The sequence below is a fragment of the Primulina eburnea genome, chromosome 1 (genome assembly GCF_022965805.1).
Source record: "Primulina eburnea isolate SZY01 chromosome 1, ASM2296580v1, whole genome shotgun sequence".
Taxonomy (NCBI): Eukaryota; Viridiplantae; Streptophyta; class Magnoliopsida; order Lamiales; family Gesneriaceae; genus Primulina; species Primulina eburnea.
In genome coordinates, this window is record NC_133101.1 from 62,142,489 (window position 1) to 62,163,749 (window position 21,261).

At 34.5% G+C, this 21,261-nt stretch overlaps 1 protein-coding gene across 1 annotated transcript in view; it reads left to right on the forward strand.

The window, feature by feature from the left end:
• LOC140838471 (glycine--tRNA ligase, chloroplastic/mitochondrial 2) overlaps nucleotides 1-21,261 on the forward strand; it is a 30,271-nt gene that overhangs the window by 3,626 nt on the left and 5,384 nt on the right. Inside the window, 28 exon segments of the mRNA XM_073204806.1 lie at nucleotides 960-1,015; nucleotides 1,171-1,248; nucleotides 1,428-1,502; nucleotides 1,586-1,656; nucleotides 2,047-2,163; nucleotides 2,258-2,359; nucleotides 2,719-2,845; nucleotides 4,030-4,113; nucleotides 4,337-4,423; nucleotides 5,384-5,485; nucleotides 7,203-7,266; nucleotides 7,917-7,972; nucleotides 8,391-8,462; nucleotides 8,987-9,069; nucleotides 10,347-10,395; nucleotides 11,733-11,795; nucleotides 11,905-11,994; nucleotides 12,069-12,155; nucleotides 12,331-12,402; nucleotides 12,508-12,566; nucleotides 12,655-12,748; nucleotides 13,013-13,231; nucleotides 14,050-14,144; nucleotides 14,853-14,943; nucleotides 15,028-15,132; nucleotides 15,566-15,604; nucleotides 16,076-16,165; nucleotides 18,081-18,182. Of these exon segments, the coding sequence (XP_073060907.1) occupies nucleotides 960-1,015; nucleotides 1,171-1,248; nucleotides 1,428-1,502; nucleotides 1,586-1,656; nucleotides 2,047-2,163; nucleotides 2,258-2,359; nucleotides 2,719-2,845; nucleotides 4,030-4,113; nucleotides 4,337-4,423; nucleotides 5,384-5,485; nucleotides 7,203-7,266; nucleotides 7,917-7,972; nucleotides 8,391-8,462; nucleotides 8,987-9,069; nucleotides 10,347-10,395; nucleotides 11,733-11,795; nucleotides 11,905-11,994; nucleotides 12,069-12,155; nucleotides 12,331-12,402; nucleotides 12,508-12,566; nucleotides 12,655-12,748; nucleotides 13,013-13,231; nucleotides 14,050-14,144; nucleotides 14,853-14,943; nucleotides 15,028-15,132; nucleotides 15,566-15,604; nucleotides 16,076-16,165; nucleotides 18,081-18,182 (2,429 nt within the window).

The following is a 21,261-nucleotide window of genomic DNA, read 5'->3' on the forward strand; positions in this document are numbered from 1 at the left end:
TTCCTGACAGCAGGCTGATTTCCGCACCAAACCTGGAAGGCTTGGTTATTCCATTTTGTAAAATTCTGATTTCTCAAGGCAAATTTTGAATGCTTTAGGACAGGACCTGGAACATTCAGACTGACATTGTTCTACCCATACCGAATTCTCCTTTTTCGGGTTGCAAGATCTTTTATGTGTTGGATGTGGTCCATTTGAGGTTATTTGGTGAGAATAGAGATAAAGAGGATATACAACTTGGCAATGGATTTTTGGGAAAAAAAACATAATACTATAGCTGGTGCCTAGAGAGTAGAGACTTAAATGACACACAAATTTACCTTTTCTAAGTAGTTCATTTGAAATAATCGTGAAAGATAAAATATTTTGGCGTTTCAATCTCCGGATTCTACTGTTAAAATTTGTTATGGATTCGGAAAGTGTGCTCTACTTTTGCGATACAAGTTTTATGAATGTAGTGGGATCCACCTGATAGAATTTTTGTAGACTGATTATTGAATTTGTAGAGAGCGGCGTTCTGCTTTTACTTGTTTAGGTTTGAGGTTCCAGCATCTATCTTCCCCGTTCTTTGTGCCTGATATCTTTTTTGATGGCACTGATGTCATTTTTAAAAATGAAATTATACATTTGTTAATGAGTCCGTGGGAACTCAGTCCTGTGATGTTTATCATCATATTTTTGGCTGCCCATAATGTTGTGGAGACATCGGAACCATAAACTGCACAAATAAATATTTGATGGACGTTAAATTGCACTTATGATTTTTCCTCTATCAAGCATTTTACCTTGTGGTTATAATCTATTGATATACTTGTTTCTGTCTGTGTGATATAACATTTGCAAAGAGCACTTTTTTTTATACCTTTTGTTACTTTTATTGAGCGACTATGCAATTTATATGTATCGATACTACTTTTTCCATCAATTTCTCATGGGATAATTTTCTTATTGGTCAACAGGTATTAATGTTAATGATCATGACATTCGATTTGTAGAAGATAACTGGGAGAGTCCGGTGAGGCTTATATGTTGATTTTTGACCTTTTAATTTGCTGTTGCTTCCTGTTTGATTAGTTCAAAGTGTTGTTTTTCGTGTGCGCGCGTTCTTCATTTCATTCTAAACGAGTTTAACATTTTTTAACTAGTGTTTCTGAATTTCATTATGTGTAGGTGTTAGGTGCCTGGGGATTGGGCTGGGAAATCTGGATGGATGGGATGGAAATTACTCAATTCACCTACTTCCAGCAGGTCACGCTGTTTTATCCTTTAATAGTTAATTCAAAGTTTTAGATTATTAATTTGTAACCTTCCAAGAATATTCATGTTTCTTCTATTGTCAATTAAAGAGCACCCTCAATCATTATTTATGATAATATGATTCATACAACCCCCGTCTCTTAATTTCCGGATTTTCTTTTTCTTTCCAGGCTGGAAGTCTGCCGTTGATGCCCGTGTCAGTTGAGATCACTTATGGTCTTGAACGAATCCTCATGTTGCTTCAGGTCTCTTATGTTATTAGTCAATCTCCTTTTTTCTGTATGCTCATGGGCATACTTGCCTGAAGTTTGTGTGAATTTCTTTGCAGGGGGTTGACCATTTCAAGAAAATTCAATATGCCGACGGGATAACATATGGAGAGTTGTTTTTGGAAAATGAGTTAATAGTCTACGCCTTTAACTGTATAAAATCAAGCTAATATATTGTATTATGCACTATTTTTGTTTGATTTATATTTTATAATCGCCCAATTTGTATATATATATATTTTCGATTCTTTCACGGTACATGATTCTGATGAAAGCACTCAAAATTACTTTTATGTGTTCATCTTCATAGATTATAATTTTCATGATCTGCTTTTATAACCTTACCATGATTTTCTCTAGTCTGAGCTGTGCAACTTTGGACATATTGTTTACTGTTTACAAATTTATTTATGTGGCTTTGGTTATATCTACAAAAGTTTTCAGCTACTTCATGCTTTTATGTATTCAGTTATCCTACTTTCTTCGTAACCAAGAGCGTGAATTTTGTAATTTGTACCAGGAAGGAAATGAGTGCATACTATTTGGAGCATGCCAGTGTGGATCACATCCATAACCATTTTGATCTTTTTGAGGTTGAAGCTCGCCGTTTGCTTGATTCAGGACTTCCTATTCCTGCGTAATTTTCTTCACAATATGCCACCTTTAGATCCAGAAATCTTGTTTTGTTCTGTTTTTGGTATACTCGCCTTTTATATTTTTTGTATTGTTAGGTATGACCAGCTTTTGAAGACATCTCATGCTTTCAATGTATTGGATTCTCGAGGATTTGTTGGGGTGACGGAACGTGCTCGTTACTTTGGCCGGATGCGTAGGTTGGTGACCCTCTTGACAGGTCTATGACATTAATGAAAGTGCTTGTTACAAAGTTATATTCCATGTATTTTTTGCATTTTAAGTTTAGAATCTGTACTCTTAAACAACATTCAGGACCTTGGTTAAAGACCAGGGAATCTCTCGCCAGTAAAACTTTGTTGCGGCCTCATTCCCAAAGAGACTGTTTTCTTTTCCCTTGTGCTTTAAGTCTAGCCTCTAAAACTATAAACGTATGACATCATGCTCTCTTCTGCAATTAATTATTTAGAATTTTCCTAGATGCTCGAATGTATTCTTAAATCACGATGGTTGAGAAAGTCAGAATTCATTAAGAAAAATGTTTGTTCTCCTGTTTCAGTTTAGCCCGCCAATGTGCACAACTTTGGTTAAAGACCAGGGAATCTCTTGGGTACCCTTTGGGAGTTGCAGCTCAACCTGATCACATAGGTTTTCGAAAAGAAGACCTCGACGAGGCAGCAAAAAGGGTTTATTGACAACTTCTCTTTTATCTATCTAGCTATCTACACACACACACACACATTTCCCTTATCCCAGTCTTCAAATATTGATCTCCTCCCTACTATTTTTTCGGGTATATATCAATGTAGTTTATTTTTCAGTGTGCGACTTTATGTGCTCCATTATCACATTGAACATGAATTATGATTGCTCTATTCTAGTGGGGAAGTGCTAGTGATAGTTCTAAGTTAGTTAAGGATAGTGGGCCTAGAACATAAAATTTTCCCTTTGGAGACCAAAGAATTATGACCTAAAAATAGGTGTTCATTTCTGGAGAGCCTTCTTGTACGCATCTACCAGGAAAAGCTCCAGAAAATAGTTATTTTTTCCTGATAACTGAACTTCTAGATGGTGGCTCTTAAACAAAAAATTATGATTTATATTATATTGAGTCTACAATTTGCTTTCTAGCCTATATCTAGTTAACTTATTAGGATATTTAAATGTCACATTAGCCCATGCTATGATGTAAGCTTGAAGAATCACAACAGTTAACTCCCTTATTTTTGCTGCTAGGCATAAAGCCTTTATCGATGTTTTATCATATAAATTTATAGTATTTAACTATAATTGAAAAAAATATCAAACTCAAAATATGGTATATATTTAATTGATATCTTAAAGGATAACTTATAACAGACACCAACCCAGATGAATCATAAAATGTGGTCTCTATGTTTGTTGGATTAGGTTTGGGTTGCATTTTTATAGAGCTGCACTATAATCCCTTGTGTTTGCTTTTAAATGTTATCATCAATCGCATATAGTTTTGTCCATTTCTCATTATTATTTTTTTATAATGAACATTTTCATGAATGAAAAATTTCCTATGGTAGTTTATTGTTTTTGTGTAAATTTTCATCCAATAGATTCCAAAGGAACGAGATATTTACATCTCTCTAGAGTGGTTCTGTTATTTTATAACAATATTTTTTATTATCTATGTTGTTTGAAATCTGCAAGGCGCTTCCAGAATCAGCATATACCTCATCACGCTCATGTTCTGAATTTGTATTTCTTAATAATTCTTAATAGTTACCTTATGGTGCAGCGGACACACACACATATATTTATTTATAATATATACTAGATGGATATATAATATTTTCATGTTCCCTAAAGTTATTGAATATACTATTTCCTAGTTCAGGTCTCTGCTGGACCACAAAAGTTCATTCTTGAGATCGGGACAGAGGAGTTGCCGCCAAATGACGTGGTCAATGCGTGTAATCAAGTGCGGATATGTTTTCTTTGAATGAGATTTGGATTTCTTTCTGATGGATGAATTGTTAAAAGCCTTTTTTTCTTGCCTTGGCCTTTTATCAAGTTAGCTTATCCAAAATCTACTCTCTCGTCAAATCTAGATCTTGTATTACATAATACTTTTTTTGGGGATTAACAAAGGGAGTTCTTCTGCTTGCTGATGCATCAATTTTATACTCTGCTGATTTCTTCAGCTGAAAGATCTAGTTGAGCAGTTGCTGGAGAAACAGAGATTGAATCATGGAGATGTGCAAACATATGGTACACCACGCAGACTTGTGGTATGCTCGATTTGTTATGGTACTTAGTATTTGATAATTTTGTACAGTTGATTCACCGTCTTCTGAATGTGAAAGTGGCGAAGTGCTTAGTCAATGCACATGTGCTCATTTTGCTTACCTCATTGCATTTCTTGTAAAAGCTCAAAACATCAGGATGTTCAATCAGTAAAGAAAACCAATTATTTTCTCTTAGCGCCTTTATGTCCATTGTTTTGTAGCCTCCAATGACCTCTTTGTTCTAAGAATGTTTAAAAGACCAATAAATCAAATGGAGACTTGCCAAAAGATAACATTATATTTTTTGATAACCCATTATTTACTTCTTTCATGTAAAACCATGATTGTCTGTTGACGTTTAATACCAAAACATCATTATATTTGATGAGAATATGTTTCGGCCATTAGGTTCTCAGAGATTGTAGTTTATTTAAAATGTTCTTCAACTTTTATTTATCATGTGTTGAGGTGTGGGCTGGTAAATGCATGGTTTTCTGAAGATCAAGATGGTCAATTTAATTTTTTATGATTTTATTTATACTTTGTGACTTCTGATTATGGATTTTTTTGCTTTAACTTTTTAGCTAGACAACAGGTTGCTTTATTTACTATTGGTACCTGCAACATCTGTTGAAGATTTTCTCTCTCTATATTTGAAGTTTTTTAGTTATGCTTTTAGTTGTGATTGTAGCTTAATAAAGATAGATGTTTCTTCTCTTGTATCATTCCTGGTGGGGAAGTGACTAATGTCGCAACTCAGTGAACTACAGGTCTTTTTGGATTGCTGTTTTTAAGCTTTTGCATGCTTTCAGCTTCTCTGAAAATACAAGATTTGCTTTGCCAATTTTCTTGTAATGAGTGGCAATTGCCAGATGCTTTTTCCCCCCCAGCTTTTTGTTGTGAATCACTCAGTACTTTTATTGCTTATATTATCTATATGCTTGTATATGCTATGATTTGCAGGTTTGCGTAGATAACCTAAGTGATAAGCAAGTGGCAAATCAAGTTGAGGTGCGGGGACCTCCAGCCTCAAAGGCATTCGACCGGCTAGGGAATCCTACCAAGGTCAGCTATCTTATAATTTGTGGTTTGTGTTATCATTTTAATCTATCTATATATATATATATCTGTATATGTATACACACACACACACAAAATATATATATACCTATAAAAGTGTGGATGATGAAAAAGTTTTCCAATTGGGAACAAACTTAATTATCTTTCACAGGTTTAATTCTTCCCATTATCACAAATCATCTACATTAATCAAAAAATTCCACAAATATATATATTTAAAATATTAATATCATAAGACATATATGGAAATTGTGTTCTATAATACTTTTATTTTTATTAATTTTAATTTTCTAACAGAACTTATTCTTAGGTTAATGGGTCCATGACCTTGAATATTAAACTAAAGGCTAATATTAATCATGATTTAAATTCTATAACCATTATTTCCCCTTTTAATTTATTTGAAGACTCACAAATACTTCACCTTATTGCAACTATGTGGAGTATTTGTTAATTGTTAAGGGCTTAAGATTGGAAAGTTTGATTTTTTCTTGAAAATTACATTTGAGATATTAGTTTTGGCCTCCAATTTCTCTGAAAGAATTGCATGAGTAAGTGCAAACGAAGAGAGCCGTTCATTTATTTTACTTGTTTGGTTGTTGTTTCTTTTTTATTTTTCAAGTGATATGTCATCTATTTTTTCCGTATCGTACTTACTATTTACTTCTAGAATATATATTTAGTGAGATATTGCAATGATAATAGATGCTTGGGGTCAAACTATAAATTAGAATTGACATATGCTGTATTATTTATATATTTTATGTCATTAATCTCCATCTAAATTGTTGAATTTTTTTTTTGTTACTTTCCCTAATGTATAGTGTGTGGATGGATAAACATTTTTTTGAGTTTGTTTCAATTCATAGTGTTTTATGTGTTTTGTTTATTATCATATGCTCATCATTAAACTTTTACGTGTTGTGTACTTCTCAATATAGTGGATCACTAGTCCACTAATGTAATTTGACTCAATATTATTAATAAAATATCGTTTCTTACAAAAAAAATGCTAATAATCCAAGTTTTAGTTATTGAATTTTTAACTTTCTATATATATATTTTAGTTCATGTTGTATATAACTATTTTTTAAAATGGCATGTTGTGCCAAACATGAAGCATGCGTGTAGAAACTGTTTGATCTGACTATTGTGCTCAAATTCCTGTGCTATGTGCATTTCAGCACTTGTTACTTGTGTTTGTAACCATATTCTATTATTTGTTTATGGTTTATGGCCTGGTCGAATGGTTTGGACTTTGGAATCACTGTACCACCGCCTTTGACTTATCTGCTGTTTGTGCACTTTGAAAGTCACTGAAGTTCAATAATAAATTTTAATCTGCACAATCACAATCACAAGTATAAGGGAGATGGCCTATGGAAAAGTTCATTTGGCAATGTATCTTGGAGCGCACTATCTATTTGTGGAAATTTATGAGATATTTTTAATATAGATGTTAATTTACTATTTCCTGATTTATCTGGTTTTCCCCCTACACGGTGATTCTCGAATGACAATGATAAATTCTTGAAATGTTCTACCCGTTAAAAATTCTTTGATATCACAGAGATTTTATTTTTCAACTGGTTATTTTAGAGAAAGATAACTTCCATCTTCTCGTGACTTAATTGATTATTGTATCACTAGTAGCTTCCAGTGTCACCTTACTGTGTATTGACACTTGATATGCATCTATCAGGCTGCTGAAGGTTTTTGCCGCAAAAATGGTGTGCCTTTGACCTCCTTTTACAGAAAGGTTGAAGGTAAATTGATTTGTTCTTGCGTTAAACTTTTTCTCTCTATTTTTTCGAAGCTGGCTTCATTTATTGTATATGTTAGGTACTTGGGTTATTTTGTGATAATCTTATAGTTGTTGAAATCTTTGTAAAATATTAATACCTGAACCTCCTTTGTTTGTCATTTGCCAGTCTTAATATATTAAATGAAGGGACAGGCAACACGATTAAAGACAATTATTTGCCTAGACTATCTTCTGAAGCTTTTTCTCAATAGTGTTATCACATTATCATAGATTCAGTTGCCTGTCTCTGGTAAATTTTAATGTGTTCATGGCTATTATTAGCTTCTTTTGATAATTAGTTCTCTTGAAATATGTGTATTACATCTGTATTTAAATCTTCCATTATTGAAGTCGTTTTAAATCCATTATTCTAAATCATTATTCAAGAAAAATCATATTATCCCAATGCTACCTTAGTGATAATTAAATCGGTGCTTTTTTGCAATTGTTACTGTTGGTCATTTTTTGCTTTCAGAGTAGTGAAGTGCTGTTGTTTGGTCCTTTACACTTACTCCAGGAGACTTGCCGTCTTTTCCATGTGTATATTTGAATTATGATCTTAATATTTTATTTGACTATCCTTCAGTGATGTTTATTTATAATTTATCACAGGAAAGGCAGAGTACATTTATGTTCGTGCGGAGGAGCCTTCACGCCTTGCTTTGGAGGTGGTCCATTAAAACCCTTTTTGTGCTTGTGTTCTGATGCTGCAGAGGCATCTTGTTGACTTAAAAGGATGTAATCTCTCCAAGTAGAATGAGAAAAATAAATTAGCAGAAAAAGATAAAAGAATCTGCCATTTCAACTCTTTCTGTGGTGTTATATGCTTGAGTCTTGACATGACTGTAAGAGCTTAGGGCATACTTTTACCCTTCTCGCATTCCTCACCCATTAAGCATGACCTTGGTTTCATAGCATTATATTGAAGTACTTGCAGCTCAAACTGGCTGCTAGTTTGTTATTGAAATTTCGTTCATAAGTCTTTTTGCCAACACTTGTACCACTTTATTGTCGGTCCACAAGTTTACATTTACATTCTGCTTCTCATGATAACCTGAAATTTGATTCTACTTGTGTCTTGAACAGGTTTTATCTGAAGGGCTACCTGGGATGCTTGGCAAAATATCTTTTCCAAAGTCAATGAGATGGAACTCTGAGGTTGCACTATAGCTACGGATCTTCGATATGAAATGAAGTTTATTATTTTTATTGTGTTTTGGTGTCTTTTCACACCTCCAACAGTGGTCTGGTAATAAGTTTGTGGGAACTACTTTAATTTTATTTATGCAATGGATTGTGAATTCTTTGTGTGTTTTGCTGGGATGAACTTGTGTTTTATAAGTTATAAATGAGCTCTCAAAAAATCATTAGGGGGTTTTCATTTTGTGTTGTGCCCTTGAACCACAATTTAAGTAAGAGTTTGCAGCATGCACATTGCACTGGTTTCTTTAAGTTTTTGATATACAGTTTGACTCTACTTATTTCTTGAAGTTAAGATTTCGAACAGTTTTTTTGGGTAGTGTTCAGTATTAATCTCATCTAGAATTTAGTTTTTTGATCATGTGGATGGATTACTTTATATTTTTTTTATCAATGTAAATTTTTTGTGGTGATTGGCATTTGCTTTAATTTCATACAATGTGCTAATTGGTGAAAAAACCGAACACAACTTTTTATTGTAGGTTATGTTCAGTAGACCCATCCGATGGATATTGGCGCTACATGGAGATGTAGTTGTTCCATTTACATATAGTGGTATTCTGAGGCAAGTTTAAGTGGCTTGGTTAAATATTTTTGTTTGTTCAGTCTGCATTTTTTATCAAAGAGATTGTAATCCACATTGAGAGATTGCTGCAATCGACTGGAATAAAGCAGGCAATGCGAGTTTGAAACTAGTGCTGATCATCACAGTAATGTAATCTATAATCTTGGATTGCATTTTTTTCAACTTAACATTGCTGAAGTTACAGAACCAATTTTACTCTTTTTTATTGTTTAATACTTCAGAAAGACCGTATAAATTTTTTCCTGACCACAAGGACATCCTCTAATGTCTATCTAGCTTAGAGGTGTTATTCTTACCCGATTGTATTTTCTGATGAATATGTATGTAAAGCTTGTACCTGAGGTTCAAGGTTCAAGGCATCGATAAAGTGTCTGCCTTTGATTATGAAGCCTTATCCGTGGTGCACTTTTTTAAGCACACCTAAGATAAAGAGATGGTGAATAAAAATGAAATGCAAGATACTAGCTAGTTCATTTTTGTTTAGAGATTAATGACTATTTTTTTTTATCATTTAATAGCTTGTAAGGTACATATTGAATAATTTGATATTAAATTTTCTTGATGCTCAAGTACTATGATACCTGTGTGCCTTAATGTGCATTGCGCAGCGTTCCAGATTAATAGGTTTTTTTTTGTCTTTTTTGATGTATCAATTGTTCATATAACTTTGAAGAATTCCCTGTCTTTGGCTTGAGTCTAATGGTCGATTTTTGGGTTTAAGTAGTGAACCATGACTTTCTAACTTTACTCAAGATCAAGTTAGTCTAACACAAAGTTGCTTTATTATAATTTTTATATGACTTTACTGGTGCTACCAAATGTATAAAGCAGTATGCTGGTAATTTTTATTCTGATTTTTCTACGTGGATGTTGGTCCATTATTGAACAGATATATTTCTTTAAGTTTTTATTTATTTGAAATGGGAAAAATTCTCGGTTCGGAGACCTACAAAAAGCTAAGCTGTATAGACTGGCAAATCAGAATATGGGGATAATGAGATTTTTGACTTTATATTCTCCGGAAAATACAAATAGGAATACAAATAATTCCGAACTTCACTTCTCAAATAATTTCTGTATATTGCAAATTTTCCCAGGTGTTTTTATAAGCCATTATAATTTGCCTTTTATATTCAACAACATGCAAATCAACTTGTTGAAGCTTCATGGAATGTGAGACCAATGGGAATTCCCGTTTTTTGTGCGATTGATTTATGTACTTGTATTGAGTTCTTATCTCAGTTTTTTTGTCACAGTGAAAATGTTTCTCATGGGCTTCGGAACACTCCATCTGCTACTTTTACGGTATGTTGGTGAACTCAGAAACCATGGTATTATTTGTAGACTAGGAGGTGCAGTTAAAGCAAACGGCCTGCGGAAGTTTTAACTGTAATAGACTCTTGGTAAAGCCACTAATGAAAATGAATTAGAGGTGATCAATATAGGTGATTGTGTAATGAAAACCTGTTACTACAGAGAAAAATCGGATTTGACATGTTGGGATTAAAGGAGATAAATAAATTTCCTTTTCATCCAAAAGTGATGGAAACTGAAGCTTGGAGTTCCAATCCTGATCAAATTCTTATGAAAAACGAAACAACCCTATTTTATCTTATATGTTTTCTCTGGAAATTTTGTAGATTCTCATCTTCTTTGACTCCTTGTTCCTATTAGATGTGAGTTTTCTTTTCTTCTCTTTTTTTCCAAGAAAATAAAAGTATGCCATGGAACTATGTCTAGCCCACATTACTATTGCTGCCCTTTGTGTGAGTGTTCACCACCACAAATATATATATCATTAACTGTTTTTTTTTTAGTTTAGAACTTCAGTAAATTAATGTAGTAACGGATACAAACAAATCTAGCCGATTCAAATATTTAGTAAATTTGGATACTCGAAGTTTTTTCAATATTCAAGCTCAGGTTGATGCTTGATTGCTCACAGTTTTGGTGCTTGAGCTTGTCTCCAAATAAAAATATCATGTTTTAATTCTATTAGAATTTAATAAATTCTTCATATTTTTATTGACAGAATTGATGATAAAGTTATTTCCTTTGAAATATAAGTTATGAAGCAACTCCCAAGCCATCTGTATATTGTTACCTATTGTCAAACTTCTTTTCTCTTAACCGTCTTACATGTAATTCCAATCAACAAACACATTTTACTTTATTTTCTCGAACTTCTGTATCCCACCCAGTCATAATCTTGAAGAAAATGATGAAAATTTGGTGAGCTCATTTAAGTTTATTGTGCTGATTTTTTAAAGATTTTACATTTCAAATTTGTTTGGTTTTTTCTGTTCTGTAGTTTTCAACTCTTTACTTTCATTACGAGTTCTTTTATGTGTTTTCTGTGCTCACCTATTTATTTGATGCAGACATATTTTCTAGAAGCCAAATTCTTGATATTGATGTACTCTTTTTAACTTACGAGTGTATCTATTTGTAAATCTTGCCCAATCTCTTGAAGCAAATTGCTCTATATTTATAAAACCTTGTCTCAGCAATCAGTCAATTTTAGTAATTTCTCGTTCTCTTCATTTCAATTTTTCGGCAAGTATTACGCTCTTCCTGGAGGTGTAAATAGTTTGTCCATATTTTAGTCTGTATGCATCTTATTTGTTGTCTCATATCCACAGGTAGCAAATGCAGATTCTTATACCGATGTAATGCTGGACGCTGGAATAGCCATCAGTTTTGAGGTACTTGATATGAAATTTTCAACTTTACAGGTTAACTGGTTAAGTAATATGTTCGTATAACTTGATAGTTTACAGTAGATACAGCATTTGAATTATATATTTTTGACAGCAACGAGAGAAGGAAATTTTGGAGAAGTCTAATACCTTGGCAAAAAGTATTGGTGGTTCTCTTGTTCTGCAAAGTGGTTTACTTAATGATGTAAGTGATGTATCTTAATCTTTTGATTTGTTCTCTACCCTTAGGATTAATCTCAAAATGTCTTCATTATTTAGGTTGTAAATCTTGTTGAAGCACCTCATCCAATACTTGGCAAGTTCTGCGAGTCCTTTCTTGAGCTTCCGAAGGATCTGCTGATAATGGTTAGTCGTTTATAACTCGCCTAAATCTATCTTCGATGTGTGTGTGCATACTTTTATTTTTTCCCTTTTCTTCTATTAAATGAATTTGTGAGCTTATCCATTGTCTCTACTCTATTTTGTTGCTTATTTGGAAATGACTTTTCTTCTTAGATTTCTGATTATATGATGAATGCAGGTCATGCAGAAGCATCAGAAATATTTTGCTATAACAGATCATGATGGAAAGCTATTGCCATATTTCATCGCTGTGAGACATGATAATCGTTTTCATTATCTATTAAGTCGTAAATTTTCTAATTTTATTTATTGTGTCATGGTTAAAGTGATTGTATGTTTACATCTGTTGGTTCAGGTCACAAATGGAGCAATAAATGAAGATGTTGTTCGGACAGGAAATGAAGCTGTACTCAGGTTGATATTCTATCCATTTATGTTCAGCATTTTCTTTCAAGATTTAACTTCACATCTATGTCAACTGAATAAATGTTTATTTTCTCAGAGCTCGATACGAAGATGCGAAGTTCTTCTATGGGTTGGACACCAGCAAGAGCTTTTCAGAATTTCGAAGTCAACTGAAAGGAATCCTTTTTCATGTAAGTTTCTAGCATGTTAATCTATCTTGGTTCTTGGATGGTTTTATTGAAGCAAATGTAAGTTTGTACCAAATGCAACAGCTATTTTAAAATATATTTTATAGTTTATAATGTTAAATTTGATTTATGAATGGCCAATCAGAATCATTTAAAGATGTTCATATGAACAAAGGCTTTTTTAGATTCTCTGAATGAACTAAGGATTGTAGCATTCTATAATGCCAAGCCTCAGACAAATTCATACCGAATGAAGTAAATAAACAGGAAAAGTTGGGTACAATGCTGGACAAAATGACACGTGTTCAACATCTGGTTATTCAAGTGGGTTTATCTCTAGGAATAGCTGAAGATATGCTCCAAGTTATCCGCGATGCTGCGTCATTAGCCATGTCAGACCTTTCTTCCGCAGTTGTTACAGAATTTACCTCCCTTGCTGGGGTAATGGGACGCCACTATGCTTTGAGAGATGGCTATTCAGAGCAGGTTGGAAGCACAATTCACTTTTTCATTTAGTTCTAAAAACTTTTTACAACTTTCTGTTACCTTAACATGAAATTAAAGTTGAAATTCAATTATTAATTTGCTGTGAGTCCTTATATTTTTCACCTATTTTGACTTTCATTTTGGCATCGGAGCTAGTGCTGTAAGCAGAGTTCTAGTTTTGAGCCTGCATCAGGTTCTGATGGGTCAATTGAGCTGAAAATTATGATAAATTTAGTAAATTGTGTTAATTTATATTGAAACAATATTCAGTTAGGTTAGGTGGAGGGAAATAATCCAAATAGTTTGCAATTAATAGGATAAAATCATATTGTAGTATGAAACTTTAGAAAACATTTAATTGCTTCATTTAATAACACCTTAGGATGGTCAATTAACAAAAAAACAGTTGGTGTGGATTTAATTGTTAGTTTCTCTAGCAGATGAGGCTTGTTAAATATTTTCTAGGAGATGAGGCTTGAGTATGCTTGGGAGGAACTCCTGTAGCAGACACCTGTAAATGTTTTTGCCTCGTGTCCAAAACACAAAAAAAGGTTGTACCTCTCTCTGTGCTACTTGAAGGAAAAAGTTGACTTACTCAAAAGAAAAGAACCAGATTCTATTGGTATCCGGGCTGGTTAAGATTCTACAAGTTATTCATTTTTCACCGTTTTAGGCTTTGAAGAAGCTTTTTTGAATTTCATTATTATTTCCTTTTTCTGTTTACATCATCGTCTTTTCATCTGAAAGGAAGTATGAGCTATCTTTGAGCTGTCAGATTATAAATTGTTTTCTAAGTATTCATTAGCTTTATAAACCAGATTGCGGAGGCGTTGTTTGAGATTACACTTCCACGATATTCTGGTGACATACTTCCAAAAACAGATGCTGGGGCAGTATTGGCAATTGCTGACAGGTGTGGTACATCTTAAATTTTTTCACTATTCTATCAAAATATGTCTTATTTATTATTTAATTCATGCATGTATATACCGTCATCCATTTTATCAAAGCGAAGCGTAATCTCTTTCTCTCAAATTTGAGAATTTAAGAGATCATTATATTAAAAGTAAATGGAGACTGTCCTATTATAGAATTGACATTTGAGAGAATATTAATCCCTACATTTTGAGATATGATCAATCAAAACTTGGGATATGATGGATTTTCCAACAATATATCACTCCAAGAAAACAGTTACCTTAACATAATTGTTGGTTCTACTCTTGAAAGTTTGGCGTTTGCACATCAGTCGAACTTTTAACCTAATATTCCTGTTTATTTGGAGTCAACCTTTTTTTTACTTATTTTCCAAAAAATTTAATCAAGATCTGAGCTCTATGTTTATGGCTGTAAATATGAACTGATGTTAACACATCCAACTATTTGTTTTAGACACTTTCTGTACTTTCCAAAAATATGGTGATGTAGAATTTTTTGCTCTATGATTTGCTCATAGAGCATATCGCCTCCAACATCTGCAGTAGCAAACCCCCACACCTGCATTCCTCAATAACATTGCCTGTTCTGTGCTATCTTCTGCGAGAATCTTTTTCCTTTTCCTTTTCCTTTTCCTTTTCCTTTTTTTAGTTCTCTCAAAGATTTCAGTGCCACACTCCCTCAGATTGGACAGCCTTGTTGGGTTGTTTGCTGCTGGTTGTCAACGAAGTTCAACCAACGACCCCTTTGGTCTGCGAAGAATCTCTTATGGTCTTGTATGTCAAAGCGTGTATTTTTAATCATTGGAATCCCATTTTGACCGATGATCGTCATCATAATACTGCCTTGGTGTGTTGTAGGTGCAATTGTTGGTAGAAACCAACTGGAATTTGGAGCTAAGAAATTCTTTAGAGCTTGCTGCTGCACTCCAGCCCATAGAAGTAGAGTCACAGACAATTGATGATGTACGGTATTGTCTGTTCCAAGTCAAGAATGTTTTAGAAAATGAAGCAGTTGTAATAACCAGCCTTTTTTCACATTTTTACCAAAGGCTTCATAATTAGCCTTTGGTCTTACTTTAATTGGGTCTCTATTCCCTAATTGGTGACATCGAATTCCATACTTTTTGAAAATCCTCTAACAGATAGCAATCTGTCACCTTGCAACCAATTAATTGATGAATAAACAGTTGCAAATTGGTAGCTTGCTAAGATTAGAACTTTTAGCTTTTTTTTACAGAATCTTTGGTCTATTTCACTGTCCTTGTCAGATATGTCTGCTTAAATAAATAAAACATATTAGCCACGATGTAGTGCACTTGACATGAGATTTTTTTTTTCTGTTTTCTGCTTCAGCCTTCAATTAATCAAAATTTGACTATTCTCTCTTTTGTTTTAGGTGCAACAATTTGTGTTGAGAAGACTTGAACAACTTTTGGTATGTAGATACAATATCTTGGAAAATTATTTCCTGTGACGGTGTGGGTTTTGTTATATTTTATTTCCAGAGGATTTAATTCCTTGACATTCACCGGAAAGAAATAGTTTCTGAGTTGGTATTGAAAACGGACCGCGCATCACTCAACTGGTTCTAACAAAAATTGATGCTGTTGGGTCTTATTTCAATGCAAAGATTAAAATAAAATATTTCCGCATTTAAGAAAAAATTTGATGTGCCATACCTAGCGATAATAATTTTAACAATAACTTATTTTTCCTTGCTGGACATCAGATCTTGAATTTTGCTTGTAAGGTCTTCTGAATAGAATATGTTTAAGCAGCGATTTTCTGTCCTTTAAATTTTGGGATTAGGCATCTGTGAAAGCTTGGAATCAGGTCTAAGCTTTTATATTTTGTAGTTGCATTATGTTACTGTACAAATTTCATGAGTTTGACCAATCTTCGACAGATTGACCAAGGAATAAGTCCAGAAGTGGTTCGTTCTGTTCTTGCTGAGCGTGGAAATAAGCCTTCTCTGGCAGCTATGTCTGCACGCAGAGTAAGTGATGTCATTATTCTCATTATTAGTGGAAAGGAAGGTAGGTATTTAATGTTTTCTTAAGAATTGGTCTGCCAGTTGCCCTATCAAATACTAAGTAATAATATCATCATATATGTTCTTTTTAGCGTGTCTATGAAACTTAACTCGTGCACAATGTTAATTAGTCTCAATGGAAAATTATTCTTTTTATTTTCAGGAAATGATAATATATTATCTAATAAAACTGTAGTTACCATATTTACAAAACGCGGACAAGAGGTCTGCACAATAAATGACAAATGATCGGATCACATTAACTGCATATAAAACTTCAATCCCTAATTAAATATGAAATCGAGAATGTCTTCAAGTCCTTATGCTTCTTTATCTAGCTAGAAGCTCGAATCTTAATCTTGCCGACACTCTTCAAACAACTCTTCTACGTTGTTAAAAATCATTATAATCCTCTCCAACCAAACAGACTAGCAAATACAAAGGTCTCTCAAATTCTGATCTAGACTCACTATCCATATTGCTTCATTCTACACCTTGTATACCCGAACGCTCCAATTTATTGATGGTTGACCTGCTACTGCGCTGATTCAGTAGCGAATAGATTTTTTTTTGTATTTTGATCCCCTTCCTTCAACCATTTCACTTTTGCCTTTTATTATCCAACTGATTCAGTTTACACATCTCTTCTCATTTGACCCCCGGCCCTCACTATCCTAGTCATCCAACCGTTGAATCTTATTTTCAAGTTCGACATATCTCACTTCTAATTACGAAAGACCTCTTCGTTCCATTTTTCAAGATCACTTTTTATTACTTTAAGCTTCCCCGTGAATTTATACCCTTCCTAACCCTGAAGATTTATGTTATTCCACCACGATGGGAATGTTGATTTAAAGTTCTTATAATCTAGCCACATATTCTCGACTGAAACGAGTCGGATCCCACTTTGCCTTCAAAGTGTCAAATTAACGGAAAATGATCTAATGTAATTCTAAACAAAACTATTTGCCTGTAAAAGGGAAAAATACCTAACCACACCTCTAAGAATCTATCAAGCCTATAACAAATAGAGGAAGCCCTAAGATTTGACCAGGTAAACTTTGCATTCAACAAAGGTGGATCACACAACTCCAACTCCCTATCAACAAATCAAAGCATTTCATAACGAACCTAGATTTCCAATTGCTTGCAATGAACTTCCTATCCACTCTTTTAATTTCTTGAAGAACAACAATGTCCGGCCTCGATTTGCGCGTTATTTCTTTAATTAATCCCCTACGTCTACCCGAACCTCCTCCCCTTATATTTCAAGACAAAATCTTCATTTAACCATTGCAGATCCCTTTTGAATCGATAATTTCTCATAATTAATCCCAAAATTCAACCGTTTCAACTCCCTGAAATTGTTAGACCTCGACCTGTACCTACTTCATTCACTAAAAGCACCTTCTCAACCTCCATCCTAGAGAGAGAATCGTTACTGCCATCCAATCCTGATGAACGCATGGCATCAACCCCTTCCACCTCTTGAGTCAAACGCCCATGCTTACCTTCATGAATGCTATCCATCATGACACCGGCTTTTCACCCGTCATTGGCTATCCATCCTCTCCTGAGACACCCACCCTTAGTCAACCCCAATCAAGTAAGTTTCATTTAATCATCCAAGATAATAATTGGATAGACAAATCTTCAGCTTAGTATTAAAATTGTTTTCTTCATTAATATTTCATTTTTGAGTGTAGAATCTCTTTGTTCTTTTGTTGGAATCAATTTGTTTTGTAAATTTTTTTATCAAGAAAGTTGATATATATCAGGTAAAGATTGAATATTACCGTTGTGGGATGCTTCAGCTGAATCTTAAAATGCATGATTAAGACTGTTTTTAATGGGTGTGAATATTTGGCCCTCTTTGCAGATGGAAGCCTTATCACAAGGTGAAATGCTGCCCAAAGTTATTGAAGCATATTCACGTCCAACAAGAATTGTTCGCGGAAAGGATGTCCATGATGATTTGGTGGTAATTTTATCCTCTGAAAGCCTTGGTTGTGCATTTTCATTAATTCTCCTCTATTTTCCTCTCAAAATATTTAAAACTAAGTTCACGAGAGTTTGCATGTTTAGATAATTTATGGTTATCATTTGCGAAGGTTAGAGTAGGTCTGGAGAACTTAAATTATTGGTCCTAGTTGGGCATAGAAATTTCAACGAGGATAGGCCTTTCTGAAGATAACTGATTTTGTGATGTTACTTTGTAACATTGGAGTGCTTTATAGGGGAAGGGTAGACCTAAGGTTTTGTGGAATTGTGGTGATCTATAAGAATTCTAAACTTTGTCGTGTAACTTTTTTTTTATAAGAAACGATATGTTATTGATAATAAAGTGTCAAATTACATTAGTGGACTAGTGATTCACTAGATCAAGAACTACACAAGACTTTGAAACTTAATGATAAACAAAAGCCCAATCTCTCAAAATATCAAATATGGAGACATTCTTGAAATCTTCATGAGCGCCAACCCACATTGCCATCACTATCTTGATTCTTTCCCAGCATTGTTCTCGTGATTCCTCCTTCTCTTCAAAAATTCTTTTGTTTCTTTCGAGCCATACGTACCAGCAGATGCACTGTACCACGACCCGCCAAAAAGTTTTTCCTCTTGTACCTGTCTGCTGCCCAAGATCCATAGCAAATAAGTCCTTTGTTGATTCCGGCATCACCCACACCAACTCAAGTTCTTTCAAAGCCTTAGCCCACAAACGACTCGAGAACGGACAATGGATGAGCATATGATCTTGACTTTCTGAGTCATTCTTACACAAAACACACCAGTTCGGACAAATATTCATCGAGGGCCATTTTCTTTGCATCGTCTCCGTGGTCGGTAACTTACCCTGTGTAGCTATCCATGAGAACACCTGTATTTTTATCGGGACCGGAACCTTCCAAATGTGATCGAGAAGAGGATAACGTGGAAAGTGTGTTGTTGGAAAAAAAGACTCAAAGAATTATTTGACCGTGAAAACCCCAGATGAATCCCCTCGCCACACTCGGTAATCCTCTACCCCTTCCACCAACCTAATACTCTCAATCAACCCTAATAACTCGGTCAATTGAATGATTTCCTCATCTCTGACTGCCCTCCTAAAATGAAAATCCCAGGATTGAGTAGACAATTCGCTATCTAAAGAATAATAGTGAGAAATTGGCATATTATGAACTGTGGACAAATGAAATAAAGCAGTAAAAAGCTCTTTGAAAGAAGAATCCCCCAACCACCTATCTTCCCAAAATCTAACCTTATTACACCCCTCACCGCTGTCGACACAAGTGGCTGAAAAGTCGGGTAGATATGTGAAATAAACTTCCAAGGACATTTGAACGTAGCATTTCTCGCCAAACCCGCATCCCACCCATTTTCTTGAATCCTATATAAACTCACAATAATTTTCTTCCAAAGAGTTCCATCTTCGGCACAAAATCTCCACCACCACTTCCCATCATGGACTTATTTCTCAAAAGGATATTTCCAACGCCTAGCCCCCCCTTATCCTTCGGTTTGCACACTTGCTTCCACGCGACCAAGTGACTATGAACATCTCCATCCGCTCCATCCCATAAAAATTTCTCGAAATCCTCTCAATCAGCTTTGCAATACATTTTGGCATTCTAAAGAGAGACAAGTAATATATCGGAATAGAATTCAACACCGATGATATCAAAGTCAATCTTCCTCCTCTTGACAAAAACGCTTTTTTCCAACTTGCTAGTTTTTTGGACACCTTAGTGACAATCGGCTCGCAAAACGATACTTTCAATGGATTTCCCCCTAAAGGCATTCCCAAATATGTAATAGGCCAACTCTCCTTTCCACATCCAATTTCTTGTGCCAACAACTCAACCTCACTTGCTTCACAGTTGATACCCATCAAAGCACTTTTTTCCAAATTTATTTTCAATCCAGACATAAACCCAAATGATCTCACGAGTCGAATCAAAAACCTGATGTGGTCCTCATTCCTCGCAAAGAATAGTGTGTCGTCCGCGAACTGGATGTGAGAAATCTCTATCTTGTCTCTACCAACCTCAATCCCCTTTATCATATTTGTTACTTTGGCCTTGTCAATCAATCTTCCCAAACATCCACTACCAAATTATACAATAGCGGAGACAAAGGATCTCCCTATCGAAGACCCTTATGTGCCCTAATTTTTCCCTTTGGCCTCATGTTAATCATAACCGAGAATGAAACGTTCGACACACATCCTTTAATCCATTTTCTCCATCTTTCTCCGAACCCTTTTTTCTTAAGCACAAAATCGAGGAACTCCCAATTCACATTGTCATAAGCCTTTTCGAAATCCACCTTAAATACCCACCCTTTCTTTTTTTTTCTCCTTCCCTCTTCTATCAATTCATTCGCTCTAAGACCACAATCGAGTATCTGTCTTCCTTCTACAAAAACATTTTGGGATTCCGAGATTGTATCTGATATAACATCTTTTATCCTTGTAGTTAAGACTTTTGCTATAATCTTATACAAGCTTGTGGTTAGGCTAATCGGTCTGAAGTCCTTAACTTTGATAGATTCACTTTTTTTCCTTATCAAACAAATATAAATCTCATTGGTAACACCATTTATGACTCCCGTCCGATGGAATTCATCAAAAACTCTCATAATATCTCCCTTTACTATATCCCAACAATCTTGGTAAAAAGCCAAAGTAAATCCGTCTGCCCCTGGACTCTTACCACCATCACACTCGAAAACCGCTTTCTTTATTTCCTCTTCTGTAAACAATTTCTCTAATTCTCGGCTCATAAATTCGTCAATGGGGCACCATTCCACACCTTCAATCCCCCAACTTCTCGCATTCGTCTTTCCATACAACTCCTCGAAAAACCTCAAAATAATGGATACAATTTCCTCTTCATCACTTGTGATCGATCCATCCTCCCTTTCGAATCTGTTTATGGTAGCCCTACTCCTCCTTTGATTTAACAGTGAATGGAAAAACTTTGTATTTTGATCCCCTTCTTTGACCCATTTAATCTTGGTTTTTGATAATGGATTCGATTCTGTCGACATATTAAATC